This window comes from Wickerhamomyces ciferrii, contig 00196 (genome assembly GCF_000313485.1).
Source record: "Wickerhamomyces ciferrii WGS project CAIF00000000 data, strain NRRL Y-1031 F-60-10, contig 00196, whole genome shotgun sequence".
Lineage (NCBI taxonomy): Eukaryota > Fungi > Ascomycota > Saccharomycetes > Phaffomycetales > Wickerhamomycetaceae > Hansenula > Hansenula ciferrii.
The window spans coordinates 16,466-37,152 of NW_011887544.1; the positions used below are offsets into that span (position 1 = coordinate 16,466).

General features: G+C 27.4%; 9 protein-coding genes across 9 annotated transcripts; 5 read left to right on the forward strand and 4 right to left on the reverse strand.

Annotated features, from left to right (window-relative positions):
* Positions 1 to 87: 87 nt before the first annotated feature.
* MRP1 (mitochondrial 37S ribosomal protein mS43) lies at positions 88 to 1,032 on the forward strand (the record flags this gene model as incomplete). The annotated part of the gene is made up of 1 exon (XM_011274405.1): positions 88 to 1,032. One exon carries the CDS (start codon positions 88 to 90, stop codon positions 1,030 to 1,032), a length of 945 nt encoding a protein of 314 aa, XP_011272707.1.
* A 671-nt stretch (positions 1,033 to 1,703) lies between these two features.
* BN7_5014 (Pal1 family protein) lies at positions 1,704 to 2,981 on the reverse strand (the record flags this gene model as incomplete). Its single annotated transcript, XM_011274406.1, has 1 exon — positions 1,704 to 2,981. One exon carries the CDS (start codon positions 2,979 to 2,981, stop codon positions 1,704 to 1,706), a length of 1,278 nt encoding a protein of 425 aa, XP_011272708.1.
* A 541-nt stretch (positions 2,982 to 3,522) lies between these two features.
* Positions 3,523 to 3,840, reverse strand: BN7_5015 (uncharacterized protein; the record flags this gene model as incomplete). Its single annotated transcript, XM_011274407.1, has 1 exon — positions 3,523 to 3,840. The coding sequence occupies one exon, from the start codon at positions 3,838 to 3,840 to the stop codon at positions 3,523 to 3,525; it is 318 nt and encodes a 105-aa protein (XP_011272709.1).
* A 504-nt stretch (positions 3,841 to 4,344) lies between these two features.
* On the forward strand, positions 4,345 to 5,859 carry BN7_5016 (uncharacterized protein; the record flags this gene model as incomplete). Its single annotated transcript, XM_011274408.1, has 1 exon — positions 4,345 to 5,859. One exon carries the CDS (start codon positions 4,345 to 4,347, stop codon positions 5,857 to 5,859), a length of 1,515 nt encoding a protein of 504 aa, XP_011272710.1.
* Positions 5,860 to 6,349: 490 nt separating this feature from the next.
* BN7_5017 (Meiotically up-regulated protein) lies at positions 6,350 to 7,603 on the forward strand (the record flags this gene model as incomplete). The annotated part of the gene is made up of 1 exon (XM_011274409.1): positions 6,350 to 7,603. One exon carries the CDS (start codon positions 6,350 to 6,352, stop codon positions 7,601 to 7,603), a length of 1,254 nt encoding a protein of 417 aa, XP_011272711.1.
* A 300-nt stretch (positions 7,604 to 7,903) lies between these two features.
* Positions 7,904 to 10,300, reverse strand: UTP4 (small subunit rRNA maturation protein UTP4; the record flags this gene model as incomplete). Its single annotated transcript, XM_011274410.1, has 1 exon — positions 7,904 to 10,300. The coding sequence occupies one exon, from the start codon at positions 10,298 to 10,300 to the stop codon at positions 7,904 to 7,906; it is 2,397 nt and encodes a 798-aa protein (XP_011272712.1).
* Positions 10,301 to 10,633: 333 nt separating this feature from the next.
* Positions 10,634 to 13,669, forward strand: YCG1 (condensin subunit YCG1; the record flags this gene model as incomplete). The annotated part of the gene is made up of 1 exon (XM_011274411.1): positions 10,634 to 13,669. The coding sequence occupies one exon, from the start codon at positions 10,634 to 10,636 to the stop codon at positions 13,667 to 13,669; it is 3,036 nt and encodes a 1,011-aa protein (XP_011272713.1).
* Positions 13,670 to 15,333: 1,664 nt separating this feature from the next.
* On the reverse strand, positions 15,334 to 16,458 carry ERG6 (sterol 24-C-methyltransferase; the record flags this gene model as incomplete). The annotated part of the gene is made up of 1 exon (XM_011274412.1): positions 15,334 to 16,458. The coding sequence occupies one exon, from the start codon at positions 16,456 to 16,458 to the stop codon at positions 15,334 to 15,336; it is 1,125 nt and encodes a 374-aa protein (XP_011272714.1).
* Positions 16,459 to 18,612: 2,154 nt separating this feature from the next.
* On the forward strand, positions 18,613 to 20,268 carry BN7_5021 (NAD-dependent histone deacetylase SIR2; the record flags this gene model as incomplete). Its single annotated transcript, XM_011274413.1, has 1 exon — positions 18,613 to 20,268. One exon carries the CDS (start codon positions 18,613 to 18,615, stop codon positions 20,266 to 20,268), a length of 1,656 nt encoding a protein of 551 aa, XP_011272715.1.
* Between the last annotated feature and the right edge of the window lie 419 nt (positions 20,269 to 20,687).

Below are 20,687 nucleotides of genomic sequence, written 5' to 3' on the forward strand. Positions count from 1 at the left end.
TTGATATTCATGATCTAGAATTATTGACATTATATTTTCTCCTTTTTGAATTCTCACACACCACATACAATACACACCATACCCACAATGATGTCTCTCAGAACCAGACTCCTAGCAGGTGCAAGACGTTATCAATCCACAGGTCCAGTTGTTCAAGTATATAAAACACCATCAATTTCATATATTGATGAAAATCAAAAAATTCCTGGTCTTTTAAGTGAGAAAGGTTTAGAAAATGCATGGTATAAACGTGCTGAATTATATTGTGAAGGATTAAACCATGAAATTGCTAGATCCGGGTTAGCACCTCATGATATTGATGTTTTAGTTAAAGAATATGCAAAATCTCCATCAAAATTAAATTTATTTAATAATGCTTCATTACTTTCAAATTTAGAATTTGCTTTTAGATCAATTGGTGAAGTTAGAAGTTCTAAAACTATTGATTTTAATCGAAAATTAGATGAATCTTCAATTTTACAAACTCCAAATTTATCTCAAAAAATTGAAAATTTACCAACTGATGATGAATTTGTTAAATGGATAAATTCATCATTTGGTTCAATGTTGGAATTTAAAACCTTGTTGTTGAACTCTGCATCTGCTATAAATGGTGATGGTTTTACATGGGTAGTTGCTAAGAAAACAAAATCAAATGATCAAAAAGATGAATATGATGATTTATTTATAATGAATACTTATAATGCCGGGACACCAAATAATTCAATTAAATTTGGTCAAATAACTGAATTAACCAAAAAATTACAAGAATTGAAAAATGAACATGATATTCATACAACAACTTCATCAATTTTATCATTACAAGAAGCAAGAGAATCTTCAGGATATGGAGATTTTGAATTAAAACCAATTTTAGCTTTAGATGTTTCTCCAAAAGTTTGGTTATATGATTATGGTGTTTTTGGTAAGAATCAATATTTAGAACAAGTTTGGAATGCTATTGATTGGGATATTGTTCAAAGAAGATTACCAACAAGAAGTTCAAGAATATCTGATGCTTTAAATTATTAATCATATAGATACTTTGTATAAGAAGTTTCTTAAGCATAAATTGTATATAGCATGAACATAAACGTATAAAGATTCAACTTTTGTTGTAGCATAATTATAGTATTTCTACAAAATTTTTGTTAATTAATATAAAATGTCTTTGAAATTTCTGATACCTTTATATAACAAAAAATCAATTAAATGATTGAACTCCAATATCTAATTTCTTTTAATAAAGTTAAAAAAAAACACATAATTAGCTATCATCATAAAATTATAGCAAAGAAAAGTGAAATGAAAATAAAAAATCACACATAAAAACAAAACAATGAAATACAATTATAAATCCCAATTAAACAAAATCTTTGAAAAAAAGTTCTCCTAAAATCCCAGCTTTGGAGACTTGGAATACTCATATAATTTGAACATGAACAATTAAAATCAAAACCATTTGGAAAACAATAAATTCATATATAATAAAAAACCCATAAACAACTAGAAATACAAAAGACAACCAATAGCTTTTTAATTTTTATTGTTTTTATAAAGTTGGATATTTAAAGAAAACGATAGATTGTAACTTATTCTTTCTAAAATTCCTCTAAAAATTATGGTATATTCTATATGTCATTAATAAAATTATTGTGGGGTTTTCAATTCATAATAATGATTTAATCTATTGATTAAATTCCCTAACTTCTACTTCTTCCAACTTTTAAACTTCTAACTCTTTTCAGTAAAGAATTTCCACCAGAAGATTCTGATTTTTCTGGACTAAATTTAATTGGTTCATCTTCATCAACAAAAGTTGGTGAAGGATTTCTTAATTTATTCTTGATTGATTTTTTTCTATTTAATCCTGTAGAACCACCATTTATATTAGAATCCTCTTGTGATGCAGGTGCACCATCTAAAAATGTTGAAGAACCTAAACCTAAAGTAGTTTCACCATGAACTGGAATAGCTTTTTTATTTGTATCAAAATTTGTTATATTTTCAGTGTTTTTAACAGCTGCGATTGTTGATTGTGATTGATTTGATGAATTATATTGAATGTTTCCTAATAATGGAGGTTGATTTATACCATTACCATTACCATTAGTTAATGGTTGACCTTGTTTTCTTGGAGATACTGAAGCAGTATATAAATCATCATCACCAAATTCACTTGTTCTACCCATAACATAATCTATTGTGGAATCTTTAATATTTTCAGGTGCTTTACCTTTAATTGAATTATTTGGACCATCTGCAGGGAAGGCTAAAACTGGAGCAGATTTTTGATTTTTATTACGTTGTGGAGTACAAGCATCAAATGGACCATCATGATGGAAAGTACCACCAAATAATCCAGTAACATCTAATTTATCAATAGTATCAACATTTTTAGGTTTTGGTTTATTTTTAGAATCTTTTGATTTTGAATGTTTTTCAGATGATGAACGATGAGGTCTTGAAGATTTAGATTCACTTGCTTCACGATTAGAACGAGAACGATGAGAACGTTCTTTATCACGATGTTCTCTTGATGAATGTTCTCTTGAACCGGATTCTCTTGTACGACCAGAAGTTGAACGATGAGGTCTTGTACTAGAAGATTGTTGATTTGTTCCATCACCAGGCCATTCACGATTTACTCTTGTTCTATGTCTTTCAGAATCACTTTGAGAACGATGAGGTCTTGAAGATGATGAAATAGATGATGATTTTTCTCTTGGATATGAAGATTTAGAAACTTTTGGACCAGCAGCTTCTTCATAAGATGGAGGTAAATCAACTTGTTGTTGTGATGAACGTTCACGGTCTTGTTCTTGTTGTCTTAAACGTGATTTTTCATTTGTAGTGGAATAATAATCATTATTATTTGAAGGATAAGTTGGAGGAGTGTTTGAACTATCTTCAGCACCACCGCCTGTTGAACTTGGTGACAGGGAATCACTGAATGGGTTATTTGATGAACGACGTGGCATTCTTCTGTTGATTAAAATGGTTAGTTTGGTGGGCGCTTAATTGATAAGGAAATAGGGAACAACGAGTGGAGAATAAGGCTGTTGAGATCAAGAACTAAAAGGGGGATGACTTTGACTTTGACTTTGACCAACGAGTGTAACTATGGTTTAAAACTGACACTATTTGATTAATATCCAACTTCTCAAGTTTTCAATAGTTTTATTTTGTTGATTTTTGTTATTTTATTGCTTTGAATTTGAATTTGCTGTTCTTTTGTAGCAAATGTGAATTTGATTTTGATAAACAAAAAAATTCGCGAATCTTAAATTCACAGCCCAAAAATTTGAAATTTAAATGGAAACGAAAACAAAACAAAACAAAAAACAAAATTTGATTTATAATTGAAATTGAAATTGGATCATTTAATTCATATTTGTTTTATGATTGTATTGTATTGTATTCTTTTGATCTCTTGATGTTCTTGTTCTTATTCTTCTTTCTTATTCTTCTTTCTTACCAAATTTCTCGCTCTTCCCTAAATCTCAGTTAATATTATTATACTCACGGTGGAGGCATAACACCTAAACTACCTTGTGAACCCACTGAATTCTGAGAATTCGATCTAGAATAACCAGGTCTTACCACTGGAGGAGGTTGTTTAAACAATTCCGAATCTTCATCATCACTACTAAAACTCATTTGACTTTGATTTCTTGCAACCCATTGATTAAAATTTTGTTGTTGTTGATCTGTGCTTCTAGAATTATGTCCAATATTTGAATCAAATGATGCATTTCTAAATGGATTATTTGTGGAAAAAGGTCTGGTGTTTTGGGTATAATTGGTTCCCCTGACACTGGAAACTCTATGCACAGACATTATAAGACACTATTGATTATTAACTATTACTTGATACAACTTTTCAATCAAATTTTATTAAAATTCCAATGATTTTGAATTGAATTTCCGTTAATTCTAGTTTTTTTCAAGATTTCACTTTTTTTGGGGCAGAATTTTAAGAAATATTAGGGGAATTCCGACTGGCGCGTAAAATTTCTTAACTATGGGAAAGTCACGTGCTAACCAAGTCGGATTTCAAATATGTATGTAAATAATTAATACCCATTGATATCTTTTCAGATCTGTTGTACCTGAACAATTGATACTTGACCCAGGAATATATATACACTAGGAGGGTTTCTATATGAGGTCATGGGGGTATTGGTAACACTGGTGTTTCTTTTATCATCCACTTTAGTTTATTATCATAGTTATAGATATGTTTGGTTTAATATTATAAAATTATTTGAATTTCAACAAATCAGTAATAAAAATAGTTATATTAAAAATAATGATCAAGATGATAATAGTTTTATAAGGATTATGAAAAGTGATGAACTAAATATTTCCAATTTGAAATTGATTAATTATTTGAAGAAAATTTCAAGAATTTCATTTGCAATTACATTAACTTCATCATTTATAATTATTGAATTCATTCTTTATAAATTTATGTTTCAAGATGATCAAGAACAACAACAACAATCAAATGATGGATTTGAATCATCATTTTGGTATTTAAATGTCATAATAATAACATTAAACTTAATAATCATACATCCATTATTGATATTAATATTATTAATTAATAAATTTTTCAAATCTGAAATATTGAATAAAAATCCAATAAAATTAGGAACAATTTTAGGGATTTTCATGACTTGGTTAATAATTTTATGGAATTTCCATAATTTAATTAAGATTGATATTGAAATAGATCCAAATTCTTCAATAATTTCACAAATTTTATTGAAAATTTCTATAATTGGAATAACTTTAATTTCTGTATTGAATGGTATTGGTTCTTTTTCAACAGTTTATTATAATGCTTATATAAAGTTGAAAAATTATGGTAAAATTATAAATGATAAATCAAATGAATCAAATTTGAAAAACTTGAGAGAAAATTTTGAAAATATAAATTCATTAATCATTAAAAAGGAAGATGAATTAAATCAATTAACTTCAAGTGCTAATGATGATCAAGATGATGGAGTACAAAGAAGACCAAGTCTTTATTCTAAGAAATCATTTATTGATGTTCATAAATTAAATCCTTTTAAAAATCAACCAAATTTAAATCAAGATCTTCAAACTGAATTAAATTCATTGAAAACTATAAAGAATGATTTATATCTCAAGATTAACAAATTAGAAGAGATTAATCAATCTTTACAATATAAACCAGCTTCAAATCATTTAGAATTAATGACAATGTTTATACAATATGGAATTACAATATATTGTTTTTTCAAAATTATTCAAGTTTTTATAGTGGAATTAATTTCCATATTTAATTCAACTTTTAGAGGTATATCAACAAAAGAATCAGATCCTTTAGTACTTACAATAATCAAAATTTTAAAAATATTCATTACAATTGAAGATGATTTTGGTTTAATTAATCAATTAAGTTTTTTAATATCAGGTATATTATTCATATGTTCTATAAATGGAGTTTGGTTAACTTTTAAACATTTTTATAAATTCATTCCAATTGATTTAACAAAATTAAATCAAATAACAACAACTGGTGATGTACCAAATCAATCAGTTTCAATTATAAAAAATTTATTAATTAGTGAATTAACAGGGATTTATATATTGGCTACCATGTTAATATTAAAATCAAATTTAACTCAGGATTTTAATTTAAAATTAAATTCCCTGTTGTTTATAAATAATAATGAAACAAATTTGATTATTCAATTGAATTCTTGGTTTGATAAAATTTATTTAATTAGTTGTGGATTAACATTTTTAAGTATTAAGATTGGTGAATATTTAAATCATGATGAAGGATTTGAAAATCAAGATATAGCAGATAAGATTGTGTAACCATTAAAGCATATAAACATAGCATTACAACTTTTCACTTTGTTTAATCAATTCATTTGTGTTTTTTTGTAATTCTTTATGATTATCTCTAGATGTAACTAAATCCCTAAGGATATTACTCGTGAGTTTCTCAACCGTTTTCAATGCCTCTTTCGTGGCTATCAAAGTGTTGAGTTCCTCCTTGTGTGACATATGGTCTTGGTAACTATAAACACCTCCTTCAATGCCTATAAACAATATTCAGTCAATCAAAGATGTTCAAAGATGTTCAAAATTGAAAGGTATAAAAGAAAAAAACGCGAAAAACGCCAGAAAATGCTCTGTCAAAATTTTGCTGTTCAATTTGTTTGTTTGCTGCTAATTTCAGTTAAACCTCAAACAAAACAAAATTTAAATTTAAACTGAATTTAATTGAATCTGAGATTGATTGTTCTTTCTTTTGGTGTTTATACATTGGTTATTAGACTGATTATTGAAGTCAATTAGAATAATGTCAACTGAACCAAATACTTTCGTTTCAAACCCGGCCTTAGAAGGCTACAATGTCATCAGAGAAACTTGGAAACGATTCTATAACCCAGAAAAGGGCACTTTTACCACCCCAAGACCAAAAGTATCTGGTGTTTATGGTGATGAAGGTAAATTTAATGTTTGGTCAGTAGCTGTTGTTGCTCAATCAATCATGGATGGTGCTAAAATTTATCCTCAAGAATTAGGTCCATTAATTGATCCAACTGTTAAAGCTCTTTATAAATATAGATCTCCTCAATATTATGGTTATTGTGCTGTGGAAAATTTCCAAGGTAATGAAGATATTTATTATGATGATGATGCTCAAGTTGCTTTTGCTTTAATTGGTGCTTTTGAAATCACTGGTAATAAAGAATATTTAGATAGAGCAAGAGAATTGGTTCGTTATTTAATGGGTGGTTGGAATAAAGATTCTAAAGCTAAAAATCAAGGTGGTGTTTTATGGCATCGTGATAAACCTTATATTAGTGCAATTTCAAATTCTGAATGTGCTCTTGCAGCTTTAAGAATTGCAAGATTAATTCCAAATGAATCAAAAATTTATATTGATTTTGGTGCTAAGGCAATTGAATGGTTAATTAAATATTTATTAGATGATGATTATTTAGTCTTGGATGGTATTGATAAAAATTCTGATGGTGCAAATGGTATGAAATGGACTTATAACACTGGTGTTGCATTAAGTGCAGCTTCTCATCTTTATGAATATACTAAAGATGATAAATGGAAACATCATGCAAATGAATTAGCTGCAGCTGCAACAAATAAAAATAAATCATTATTTGATAGAGATTATGGTGAAATGGATAGAAGATATTATAGAGATCCTTCTTATTTTGTTCAATTATTATTTGAAGGTTTTGCAGATTATTTATTATTAGTTGGTGATAAAGTTCCAGAATCTACAGGTAATGCAATTAGAACTCAATTAAAACGTCATTTAATTTATTTTAGAAAATATCTTTATGATTCAAATGATGGATTATATTTTCAAATGTTTCAAGCTTTCCAAATTTCTGAAGATATTTATAAATTATATACTAAACAATTTGGTTCTTCTAAAAAATTTAGTCCAAATAGTGAAGAAAGAGCTCAAGAAGGTAATGGTTCATTAGAAAGTAAACCTTTAGTTAAAACTTTGATTGGTTCTGGTTCTGCTGCAAGAATTTGGTTCCAAGCTGCAAGAGTTTTACCAGAATTACAAGATGATTAATTGATCTTTGAGCTAGTTTGAAATTGAACAATATAATTCTCCATGTTTTTTGCTTCTTTTTTGCTTGTTACTATTAAATTTGATTTGTTACTTTATGTTCCCCTTTTTATATACTATAGATGCTTTAAAATTTGATTTCTGGTTATTTCATTACATTAAAAGCATTTGATTTTTATATATACAATTATATACTGTGTTATTAAATAAAAAAAAATTGATTTCGTGATCATCATCACTCTACAATATTGTAATATATAATATACAAATTTATGCATTAGTTAACTATATCTATACAATCTATCAAACTTTAATTTGATTTAATTTAAATGCAGGAGTTTTTGGTAATAAACTTGAAGGTCTTTCAATAATGATTAATTCACCATTATTTAAACAATTAGCAAACAAGATTGATTTATATTTTTTAGTAATTCCAAATGGTATACCATCTTTATTATTACCATTATTTTCATCATTATTTAATTCTTTTATAAAATCTGCACGTTCAATTAAACGATCTTGATAATTTAAACCATCATTTTCAAAATCTTGTTCTTCAACATCACTTTCTTCAAATTCATAATCCATATCATCAAATTCATTATTTAATCCAATTTGATGACCTTGTCTATTACGTTTTTTGGCATCTTTTTTAGAATTATTAATTGGAATGTTTTGATTTAATTGGAAAAATGAAATCCAATTTGATCCATATATCCAAATTTTATAATTATCGGTTTTATCTAAGAAACAACCATGTGCAATTTCTTGTTGATTTATAAATTGTTTTGGTAAAAATTCTGAATTAATTTTGGACCAATTTGTTAAATGTGCTGAAGAATTTAAACCATCAAAATTTAATTCAAATTCATAAATTTTATTTTCTTGAGTTAAAACAATTAAAGTGTTTTGTAATGTGATTTCTAATTTATTTATAAAACTTGATAATCTTAAGAATGGTTTACTTTGAATTGATTCATTTGTTGATGATGATGATTCTAAATCTATAATATCAATTGCACCTGAAATTCTTGATACAATTAATTTTGAATTATTTGAAGTTAATTTTAAATTATTAATGTTTTCAATATATGTTAATTTTGATTTATTTTTTGGTAAATCACTTAATTCATATTCAATAATTGATTGTTCATCTTCTTCATCTAAAGAAATTTTAAAAATTTCATTTTCTGGAGTTGATAAAATTAATGATGAACTATCATTAAATAATAAAAATTTTGAACCTTTTGAATTTAATTCTGGATGATTAATTTTATTAATTTTTAACTTATTAGAATTTGGTTTATTTGAAAGATTAAATAATTTTGTTGTTGATAATCTACCAACTGCTAATTTTGAACCATCTTGAGAAATTGCAACTGATGTAATATTATCTTCATCTGCTAAAGTTAATTTAGAAACTAATTCATAAGAATCTTTATAATTACCAATTAAGAAATCATCATCTTTATCTTCAACATCTTCAACATCTTTCATTTCTTCATCTTCTTGGTCATCTTCTTCTTCATCAGATTCTTCCACAATTTTACGTTTTAATAATTTCCATATTTTAATGGTTTGTTCTTGCCATAGTATGATTAAATTTTGTGATTTATTCATAACAACATGTTCTTCTTGTGGGATAAATGAGATTTTTCTATATTGACCATCTGTAAATGATTTTAATGAACTTACAACAATACTTTTTTCCACACCACCAGAAATTAAGAAATTATAATTTTTAGATTCATATGATGTGATTGATCTAACATCATTTGAATGGAATAATCTATTTGATACAATATTCCATTTCAATTGTTTCTTGTTGGAGTTACTATTATTATTATTTGAATCAATTAATTGTAATTTGAAAATTTTTCTATCAACACCAGCTGAAAAAATTGATTCATTATTAAAATCTGTTGTTAAAGTTAAAATATCTGCAGCATGAACTTTAAAACTTTGTAATAATGTAAAATGTGTAAAATCCCAAATTTTAATTGAACCTGTTGAATCACCACTAATAATTTGATTTTGAATTGGTAAATATAATACAGACCATACTAAAGTTGATTCAGTTTTAGATTTATCAACTCTCATTGTAGAAATTAAACTATATTTATGAATTTGAAAATCACCACCAAAATTCCAAACTCTAATACGACCATCAGCACAACCACCAATAATATAATCATCATTTTTCCAAACAACACTTAAGATTCTTGATTCTTGTCTTTGTAAAAATGCATAATGTTCAATAGAACCTGGACCACCAGAAATATCAACAACAACTATAGTACCATCATCACAACCCACTGCAATCTTATCTTGAGATTCATTTATAGAAATTGACCAAATTATAGCTGCATTACAATCAAAATGTTTTAATGGTTTACCAGTAATTAAATTCCATTCAGTTATAACAGTAGAACCACCAATTGAAAATAATCTTGGTTCTTCATTTTCTCTTGTAGACCATACAAGACCTTCTATACTTCTATCTTTCCCACCGTATAAAGTAGTTTCATGGATCCATTTATTCTTTGGATTCCATATTTCAATATCACCATTATTTCTTGCAACTGCTAAACGTAAATCTTGTGAAGAAAATTTCTTTGTAGATTTATGACTAAAACTTAAACTTGTGATTGTATGTGGTTGATAGTCCACAAACCTACAGCGATGAATGTCAACAACCATGTTCTTTGTCTTGAATAATCACAAATGAAATTTAATTATTGGTTCATGCGATGAGCTTCTTCTTATTATTTTTATGTTTAACAGGTATAAACAAAATTTTTTTTTATGATCGGTTATGTAATCGATTATGTAATTCAATTTGTATTATGTAATAAGATTTTCAGATTCACGTAATCTGCCATTTTGATTTTTTACCCGGATTTTGAATTTTAATTTTCGCGATTTGTTTGTTTTTGTTTTTGTTTTTGTGGATTTTAATTTGCATATACATAAAGATTTGGTGTTTACAAATTTGATTCTACTCTTGAGGAACTATAGACAGGGTGGTTGACCATGAGTAAGGCACAGGAGAAGCATACAAAGAGGCTAGCAGACTCTCTCACCACACCAGAACATATCCAGGAAGCGTTGGCTAAAGTATTCCAAGAGTCACAATCAAGTCTTGCAGGTCATAAGAAACAAGTTATTTTATTGAAAACAATCCAACAAAGAGCTTTTGAATTGCATCATGAGGACAGTTTCAACTATTTCTTCTGTAAATTGATCAATAAGGTGTTGGTATTGAAGAAATCAGAACCAGTTGGTGATAAAATTTCTAAATTGGTGGAGAAATTTATTGATTCTTTAAATAAATTATATGAAGATGATCCAGATGATGATAATCTGTTTACAAGGTTCATTCAATATTTGATTACTCATTTACTTAGAGGTATTGATTCCAAAGATAAAAATGTTAGATATAGAGTTGTTCAATTTTTAAATTATGCTATTGCTGGTCTGAATGATATTGAAGAAAATTTATATCAATCACTTTCTTGGGGGTTAGATAAAAGAATATTTGATAAAGAACCATCCATTAGAATAAAAGCTCTTCATTGTGTTGCTAGATTTCAAGATCCTGATTCAACAATTAATAAATTAGATGAAGCTACTGCAAAACTTCTGGTTGCAATTCAAAATGATCCAAGTCCAGAAGTTCGTCGAGCTGCTTTATTAAACTTACCTAAAACTGAATTAACTAAAAATTATTTATTAGAAAGAGCAAGAGATACAAATTTCATCAACAGAAGATTAGTTTATTCCAAAATTATTAAACAATTGGGTGATTTTAGAACTATAGATTCAAGTTATAGAGAAAAACTTTTATTATGGGGTTTAAAAGATCGTGATGAATCTGTTCAAAAAGCTTGTGTTCACATGTTATCATATGATTGGTTAAACACTATTGATGGTGATTTACTAGAGTATTTACAAAGATTAAAAGTTCAAGAAAGTGAAGTTGGTACTTTAGCAATGAAACATTTTTTCATTAATAGAAAAGATCTTATTGGTAAAATTTCATTTACTAAAGATATTTGGTTAGATCTTTCACCAGAAACTGCCTTTTTAGCAAGATCTTTTTATTATCATTGTTATGAAAATACATTAAATGATGCTATAGATTCAAATTTCCCAGAATCTGCAGAAATGGCAAATTTATTAATTCAATATCTTCAAGGAAGAAAAAATTTAGAAAAATTAGAATATGCTGCAGATTTTGATTTTATAATTGAACAACTTTTAACAATTAGTATAAATTATGATTTTAGTGATGAAATTGGTAGAAGAGCAATGTTACAAGTTATTAGATCTTCTTTAACTAATGATAGACTTACATCAAAATTAATTAAAGTTTCTTTACAAGTTTTGAGAAAATTATCAATTAATGAAAAGGATTTTTGCTCCATGGTTAGTGAAATTATAACTGATATTAGAGATAATGATCTTGATCAACAAGAAGCTAATGATGAAGGACAACAAGAGCAAGACCAAGATCAAGAAGAACAAGATAATGAAGAAGAACAAGAGCAAGATCAAGATCAAGACCAAGACCAAGAACAAGGACAAGATCAATATAAAATTAAAGAAAGTAATAAAGCTATAATACATTGTTTACAAATCACTAAAGCAATGTTGGAACAAATTCATGAACCATCAAAGGGTAATATCTCTATAACTTCATTACTTGATACATTAATTCATCCAGCTGTTAAAATTCCATTAACTGAAATAAGGGAATTAGGTACTGAGGCTTTAGGTTTATGTTGCTTATTAGATGCTGAATTAGCTACAGAAAAGCTGTATCTTTTCGGGTTCTTTTTATCAAGAGGTCATGTTGATTTGAAAATAATTTCATTGAAGATTATGTTTGATATTCTGTCAGTTCATGGAGCTAAAGTTTTAGACGTTCATGAAGGTGTTGATTCACTATCACTGCATAAACTGTTATATAGAACATTGAAAGATAAAGATAATATGGAGCTGCAAGCTTTAGCTGCTGAAGGGTTATGTAAATTATATCTTGCAGATATTTTATCAGATGATGAACTGTTTGAAACTTTACTTTTGACTTATTATAATCCAGAAAATAGTAAGAATCAAGCAATGTTACAAGCATTTACTTTTTGTTTACCAGTTTATTGTTTTTCTCATCCACAACATCAAGAAAGAATGAGTAGAGTTGCTGCTGATGGTTTTAGAAGACTTTATGAAACACATACAAATGAAATTTCTGAAGAAGAAGAAATGGTTATGGTTTCACCTTCAATAATTATTCAACAAATTATACATTGGACAGATCCAAATAATGTTGTTAATCAAGAAAAAGAATATGTTGAAACATCTCCTTCACATGTTAATTTAGCAAGAAATTTATTAGAAACATTTGATTCAATTGAAAGTATAAAATATAGAAAACTTATTTTACAAAGTTTAAACAAATTGTATATTGGTGATAAAGTTCCATTTGATAATTTAAAAGAGTTATATGAAATGTGTGTTGAATGGTCAAGTGGATTAATTGATCAAGATACTCCATCTAAAAATTCTTTCAATAAATTTTATGTGAAAATTGAAGAATTATATCTTTCAATTCAAAGTAAAGAATCAGAAAAAATTACAGATGAAGATCAAGAATATTCTGTTATTTTAGAGAAGCATGGTGAAGAAGAAGAAGCTGAAAAAGATGAAGTTGATGAAGAATTTGAACAAGAACAAAGTAGAATTATTGAAGAGAGTCAAAAATCAGATCATCCTGCTCTAGATATTGAAAGTGATCAAAATTCTGATAATGAAGATCAACATTCAAAAATTTCAAAAACATCAAATACTGAAGAATCAGATGAAGAAGTGGAGGATGCTAATAATAATAATCATTCAATTCAAAATCATGAACCATCCAAAATAAAATCTAAAGCTAATCAGTCAAGTATAGATGAAAGTGATGATGATAATGAAGATGATAGTAGGTTTGAAAGTTTTGCAGGTGATGAAACACCAAGTGAAGTTAGTGTTGATTTTGATAATGATGGAGATTATTCAATGGAATAAAAAGTTAAGATAATGAATTTGTATTTTTTTTTTGTGTTTTGTTTATATATTATATATACGTTTAATGTATTATAATGTCAGAAGTAAGATCTTGTACAGATTAATATTTTATGGATAATTACTATTGAGTTTTCTACCTTGTTCATGAGCTTATATTACCATTCGCGCATTTCATAAAATTTATAGAGAATTTAAAAAATATCGTTTATAGTTTATAGTTTATAGTCTAATTTTTACTTGATTTCATGACATTTTAACTGATTTTTCGTTTAATCTCATATCAGCAGCTTCGGTGTTTGAGCTTTTAGATTCAGTCCAAGATACTACTTCTATTATGAAACCAAATAAAAATTAAAAATTTTAATTCTTTGATGATTTGTCAAATATGGACCATGATGGATAATGGGTCAGAATAGTAGATGAATGTATCTCAACAGGTAATGGGTAATGAATCAACAAACAATAATAATTTAGAGGAATTTAAATTCTAAAATGGTATATGGAGATTTGTGGCTAGTACATTTAAATCACATTAGCCATTACAGAGCCATGTTGATTACTGTTTTGAATTTTGACTTATAATTATGGATGATACTGTTGTTTATTGATTGTTCTGTTTGAAAAGATGGACGTCATGAATATATAGTGTTTATGTTTTTGTATTGATTGTAGTTTTGATAGATTTGTTATTTGTATATTGTCTAAAGTACTACAATTATATATCAATAATTTGGTTTTAATTTAAAATGTATATACGTTCAATGTAATATGATATCATATATTATACATGAATGAATTAGTAAGATCTTGTGCAGATGAATAGTTAATTTCTATTGAGATCACTTACTATTCCTTTCTCATAATTCTTAGTCTGGTAAATAATTACCAATAATTCGCGCATTTCATAATATTTTAAATTTTAATAGATTATGAAAATCGTTTAACTTTATACTATATATATTCTACATTATTAGCTCTTGAGTGTTTTCTTTTCGGCCATCATGTTTCTTGACAATTTTTTTGATGTTTATTAACTATATTGATTCCAAATGATAATTATGTCGAATGGGCTATTTGTTATGATCAGTTTGTTGAATTTACCTCCTTTTATTATTTTTGAGGATATTTCATTCAATCAGATACAATGAATCTAAGTTTTAATCAAAATTATCAGCATAACGTCTATCAGATGAAAACCTTATTACCTTATGATTTGATGAGTTAATTGGTAGCTCGAACGTGTTCAGGTGGTATATGGTAAATTAAGGTTAATCATTACCATTAGCCATTACAGAATCATAGATCGATTACTGTTTTGAATTTTGACTTATAAAATATGAATGATACTTTTGTTTATTGATTGTTCTGTTTGAAAAGATGGACGTCATGAATATATAGTGTTATGTTTTTGTATTGATTGATTGTAGTTTTGATCTAGTTATTTGTTCAAATACTACAATTATTTTATTTTTCATAAAGTATTTTATATAGAATTAAAGAACTTTATTATATAAGTTTATATGTTGTACAATGCATATATGCAATAATCATAAAAAGAATGAACAAAATGACAAAATTAAAAGTGAAGATAAAAAAAAGAAAGTGTAAAGCAAAATTAAAAGCAAATGTTTTATATTATATTATAGCTTGAATTATTATTATTATTAATCTTTGTTTAATGGTTTTCTTGCAACGAATAATTGCATTGGAGTAAATAATTTTTGTTTACCACCTTCAACTAAACCAACAGCAGCTTCTTCCAAGGCTAAAGTAACTTGTTTTGAACCTTTTGGAGCTAATTTTAAAAATTCTAATAAACCAACAAATCCAGTTGTAAATTTTCTACCTAAAGAACTTGTTCTAACAAAAGTACTTAAATCATATAAACTTTGAACATATTTTAAATCACCAGTTAATGGATAATACCAAGGGATATCATCATCTAAATCAGCTAAATCTTGTTCATAATCAATTTCAAAACCAACATTTTTTAAAGCTTGTCTTGCAACATCAACTTTATACATTTTTGGAATACCATCACCTAATTCAATTTCATATGCAATTTTACGATGTTCAGGATTTGATTCATCATAATTTTCAGTCATAACCCATTCATAAACACCAAAAACACCACCTGGTTTTAAAGTTTTGTAAATTTCACCATAAACACCTTCTAATACAGGAGCATGAACTGTAGCTTCAATTGCATATACAGCATCAAATGATTCAGGTTCAAAATCCATATTCATAAAATCACCTTTAACAAAATCTAATTGATTTTGTAATTTAAATTTTTTTGCATACCAATGAGCTTTTTCAATTTGATAATCATTATTATTTAAACCTGTAATATGAGCACCAGTAAATCTTGCAATTTCTCTTGCTGGACCACCAACACCACAACCAACATCTAAAACTTTCCAACCTTCTTTAATACCAATCTTATTAGCTAAATAATGTTCATGTCTTGCAGTAGCTTGATTAAAAGCTTCACCTGGATAATATCTTGAAAAATGGAATGAAGTACCCCAACCATATTCATAAAAATCTGTAACAACATTATAATAAGAATGAGTACTTTGATTATAATCTTCTAATCTTTTATCTTCAGCTTCTTTATCAGTTTTACCATCCCAATGTTTTAAATAATCTGAAACTGCAGTTTCTTGAGCAGATTTATCTTTGGATAAAAGAGCAGAAATACCAGTTTTTTGACCAACATCTTTACCATGTAAAGATTTTGAAAAATCAGCTTGAGTTTTTTTTAAATCGACACCTGTTGAAGACATTTTTAGAGATAGTATCAATTTGTTGAGAAATGAATGAGAATATAAACAAATGAATGTGTGTTGAACTAATTGAACAATTGAACTTTTGAAAGAAATTGAATTGTTTTTAAATGTTGAAAGAAATTTAAATTCACGGTGGTTTTTTTTTTTTTTGGTTTTCGTGTTTTTTATTTATGGAAAATGTTAAACGAGGAACGAAGGAAGGAATTTAACGAGAATTAAACGAGTGTGGTTAGGCAGAGTGTAGGCAGAGGTTAGGAAGAGGTTCTACCTAGAGCATAGGCAGACTGGACAGAAGCTGGACAGGAGATTAACGGAAGATCATCAAGTTGATCATACAAGTAAAGCTATGAATATTGAATAGATAGTTTAACTATACAATGAGTATCTCTTGTAGTCAATGTAGTCAATGTAGATGTAATTCTGTTGATGATTACTTCGTATTTAATTTCTTAGCTGATACCAATCTGTAAGAGGCTGTATATCATTTAATTTGGTCAATTCGTAATTGTTCATTGTTGATTAATGTCCATGTGATAATAATACCGTACGCCTTTTATTCGAAAGCTTCTCGGTTAATGAGTTATACGATATTATGGAGATCTGATTATTATTACTGTCCAATTCAATTACGAACTTAACTATGGGGTTATACGTCATAGATCTATTTAATATTAAACGATTACAGGTATTAGAATAATCAGTCTTTATGTCTTTATAATATATAGATTTAATATTACTTGAATAAAAGCATGATATTCACGTGATATTTAGAGTCAAATTGTTAAATTTACACTAAACCTTGGGTCTTTATAATAAAAATACATTATTGTATCATTGTATTTATGATTCTGATATAAAGATTCTCTATATAATCTTCTTAAACTATTGAGTTAACTATTCAGTTTGTATATGTACAAGTAAACTATTGTTTTATTCTTTATTGGTTATATTTGATGATCATTAAAAATATAAATTATTCGTAAATTTGAATATTGTGAATTATTCTATTGGTGATGTATATGATATGGCTGTGTGATAAATATGGATGTAAATGATTTAAGGATTCTAATCATGAGGTTTACCATTAATCTTTGGATATAAACGTGAAGCATGATAATTAATTGATGATTTCTTACCAACAACTTGAGTTTGCTATAAAAAAAGTTAGTATAAATTGGATAAAACAAAACACACAACACTCCAATACATACATTTATTTCCATACATTCTTTTAAATTTAATTCTAATGCTTTACATTCAGCTGCACCTTCACCATTTGATGACCAACAATTTAATAAAGTTGACATTACAACAACACATGGATTGATTTGTTTTTGACTATTTGGATTCTTGACACGTAGTCTTGGTAATGGGGGTAGTCTAACTGGTTTACTTGACATCTTTATATAAATATGGGAAATATAAATCAATATCAATCAAATATTTGATCTAATCTTTCACTATTTTATTCAATATTCAATGAATTTTTCAAGTAATTTTAATTTTCAATGGAAGTTCCGGGTAAATTTTATGGCCATCCGCGAATTTTTGGCACAACGACCAAATTTTTTTGGTAACATGGGTAACCGATTAAAATCAATGCAAATTTTAACAAAAAACGTGTTTTATTAAGAAAATTTCGCAATAATCATAGTTATATCTTTACATTACCATCTGCAGTGAAATTAGAGGATTATGTTATTGATTTTCTTGGATATTGTTTGTTAAGTAGTTTTTGAGATAATCAAGTTTTAAATAATTTTTGTATACATAGTAAGTGCGATACCTCTATCCATGGACACACGGCCTAATTGTAACAAGATGAAACAAGTACACATTGAATAAACAACTAGTATATTATATAAGTACCATATCATCATCATTGTCTATATAAATTATATATTCTCTGCCTAGAATCACCAACTCCCCTTCTAACCAGCTTAATTACCTTTTACCCTCCTGCCTAAATTGTATAAATTGTATCTGCCTAATTCAGATTCCCTGCCTATTCTCCCAAAACCGCGTCCCTTTGAAAAAAAGTTGAAAAGAAATCAACCAAAATTCTTGAAACCATCAACCATCAACCATTCAAACAACAACAACAACAAATCATTTAAACCAAAAGGCCACCAATCATCACCAAACAAAAGCATGGCTGATCAACACCCAAAGAGACCTCTGCCCCAGGATCACACTGTCCCTTCTCCAAAAGCTCCTAAGCTAGACTCTCCTTCTAATTCTTCAAAGGTTGAACCATCAACCACTTCAACTTCCGGGTTATATGCTGCTAATGGTGCTTCAAACCATCAACTTCAACAACATCAACAACATCAACAGACACTTCAACAACAGAAACTTCACCCTACCCAAACCATTCCATCACATTCACAAGTAAACACTGCTCCTTCAAAATCATCTTCTTCAACTTCAACTCCTACTCCTGTTCCAATTCCTACAACCACTAATACTAATACAATTGATGATGATGATCAAAATCAAAATCAACCATTTTCAAAAGCTTTAAAAAGAGGTAAAATAAAAAGAATAGATGGTAAATGGATCTTACCCACAGTAACAAGAGAACAAACTTCAGAAGCTAGAAAATTTCTAAAAAAACAAGGTGTTGAAGAATTTTTAAAATTATATTTACCAGATTCTCCAAGAGGTTCAGATATTTTATATGCTGTTGTTATATTAGGTTTTTATTCTGAAAATTTTAATGATGATATTGATGATGAAAGAAATTTAATGAAGATTGTTAAATTATTACAAAAAGCTATGAATAAAGTTTATTCAATGCGTACAAGATTAGATGATATACATACTGTGGAACATGCATTGGAGAAAATTTCAAAAGCTCAAAAAATCTTAGTATTAACAGGTGCTGGTATTTCAACAAGTTTAGGTATACCTGATTTTAGATCTTCAAAGGGGATTTATTCAAAAGTTCAACATTTAGGATTAACTGATCCTCAAGAAGTTTTCGATTTAGAAACTTTTAGAGAAGATCCAACAATTTTTTATAGTGTTGCAAATATGATTTTACCACCATTAGATTCTTATACTCCATTACATGCATTTATTAAAAATTTAAATGATCAAGGGAAATTATTAAGAAATTATACACAAAATATTGATAATTTAGAATCAAATGTTGGTATTGATCAAGATAAAATTATTCAATGTCATGGATCTTTCGCAACGGCAACATGTCAAACATGTCGTTGGAATATTGATGGTTCCAAGATATTTAAATATATTCGTGATATGGAATTACCAATTTGTCCACATTGTTTTAAAGAACGTGAAAAAAAATTATCCAAGAATGATGATTTTTATCCAAGAAGTTATGGTGTTATGAAACCTGATATTACATTTTTTGGTGAAGATTTACCATCAAAATTCCATAATTCTATAAAACAAGATGTCTTAAATTGTGATTTATTAATTTGTATTGGTACTTCATTAAAAGTTGCACCAGTTTCTGAAATTGTTAATATGATCCCAGGTGATGTTCCACAAATACTGATAAATAAAGATCTTGTTGAACATAGTGAATTTGATGTCTCGTTATTAGGTTATTGTGACCAGGTTGCAACTTATCTTTGTGATAAATTAGGTTGGAAATTAAATCATAAAGATTTTAATAAAATTTTAGATTCTGATTTAAAATTATTTCCCTTGGATGAAGATATTGGAATTTATGAAATTAAAGATAAATTTCAAATTGAAAAGGAACAACAAACAATAAATAAAACGACACCTCCACCAACAACAACAAAAACTACAACCCCACCAGCACAATAAACTCAATAAAAACCATGGAACTCAATACCCACATACCCATTTGTTTTAACTACAATACAATTCCCCCAAATTTTTGCATATAAACTTAGATAAGTTTCTTTTGCTCATATATAAAGTTGCATTTCATTACATACATACCTTTTTAATATTAATCACATAGTTTTATGTTGTTTTTTTGTGTTTTTTTCAGTTTTATTTCTAATTGATGTAATTTTAAGTGTGTAGTATATAGTTTAATATTATATAATAGTGAAAGGTATGCATGGGTAATTAATTCATATTATGATGTACAATCACATATGATAATTATATTGTTTAAGCTTATATTTACATTCTATGGAAAAATAATATATTAACGTTCATATAATTTACACATAACAATAAACAATAACCAACAATAAAATAAACCAATTTAAAAC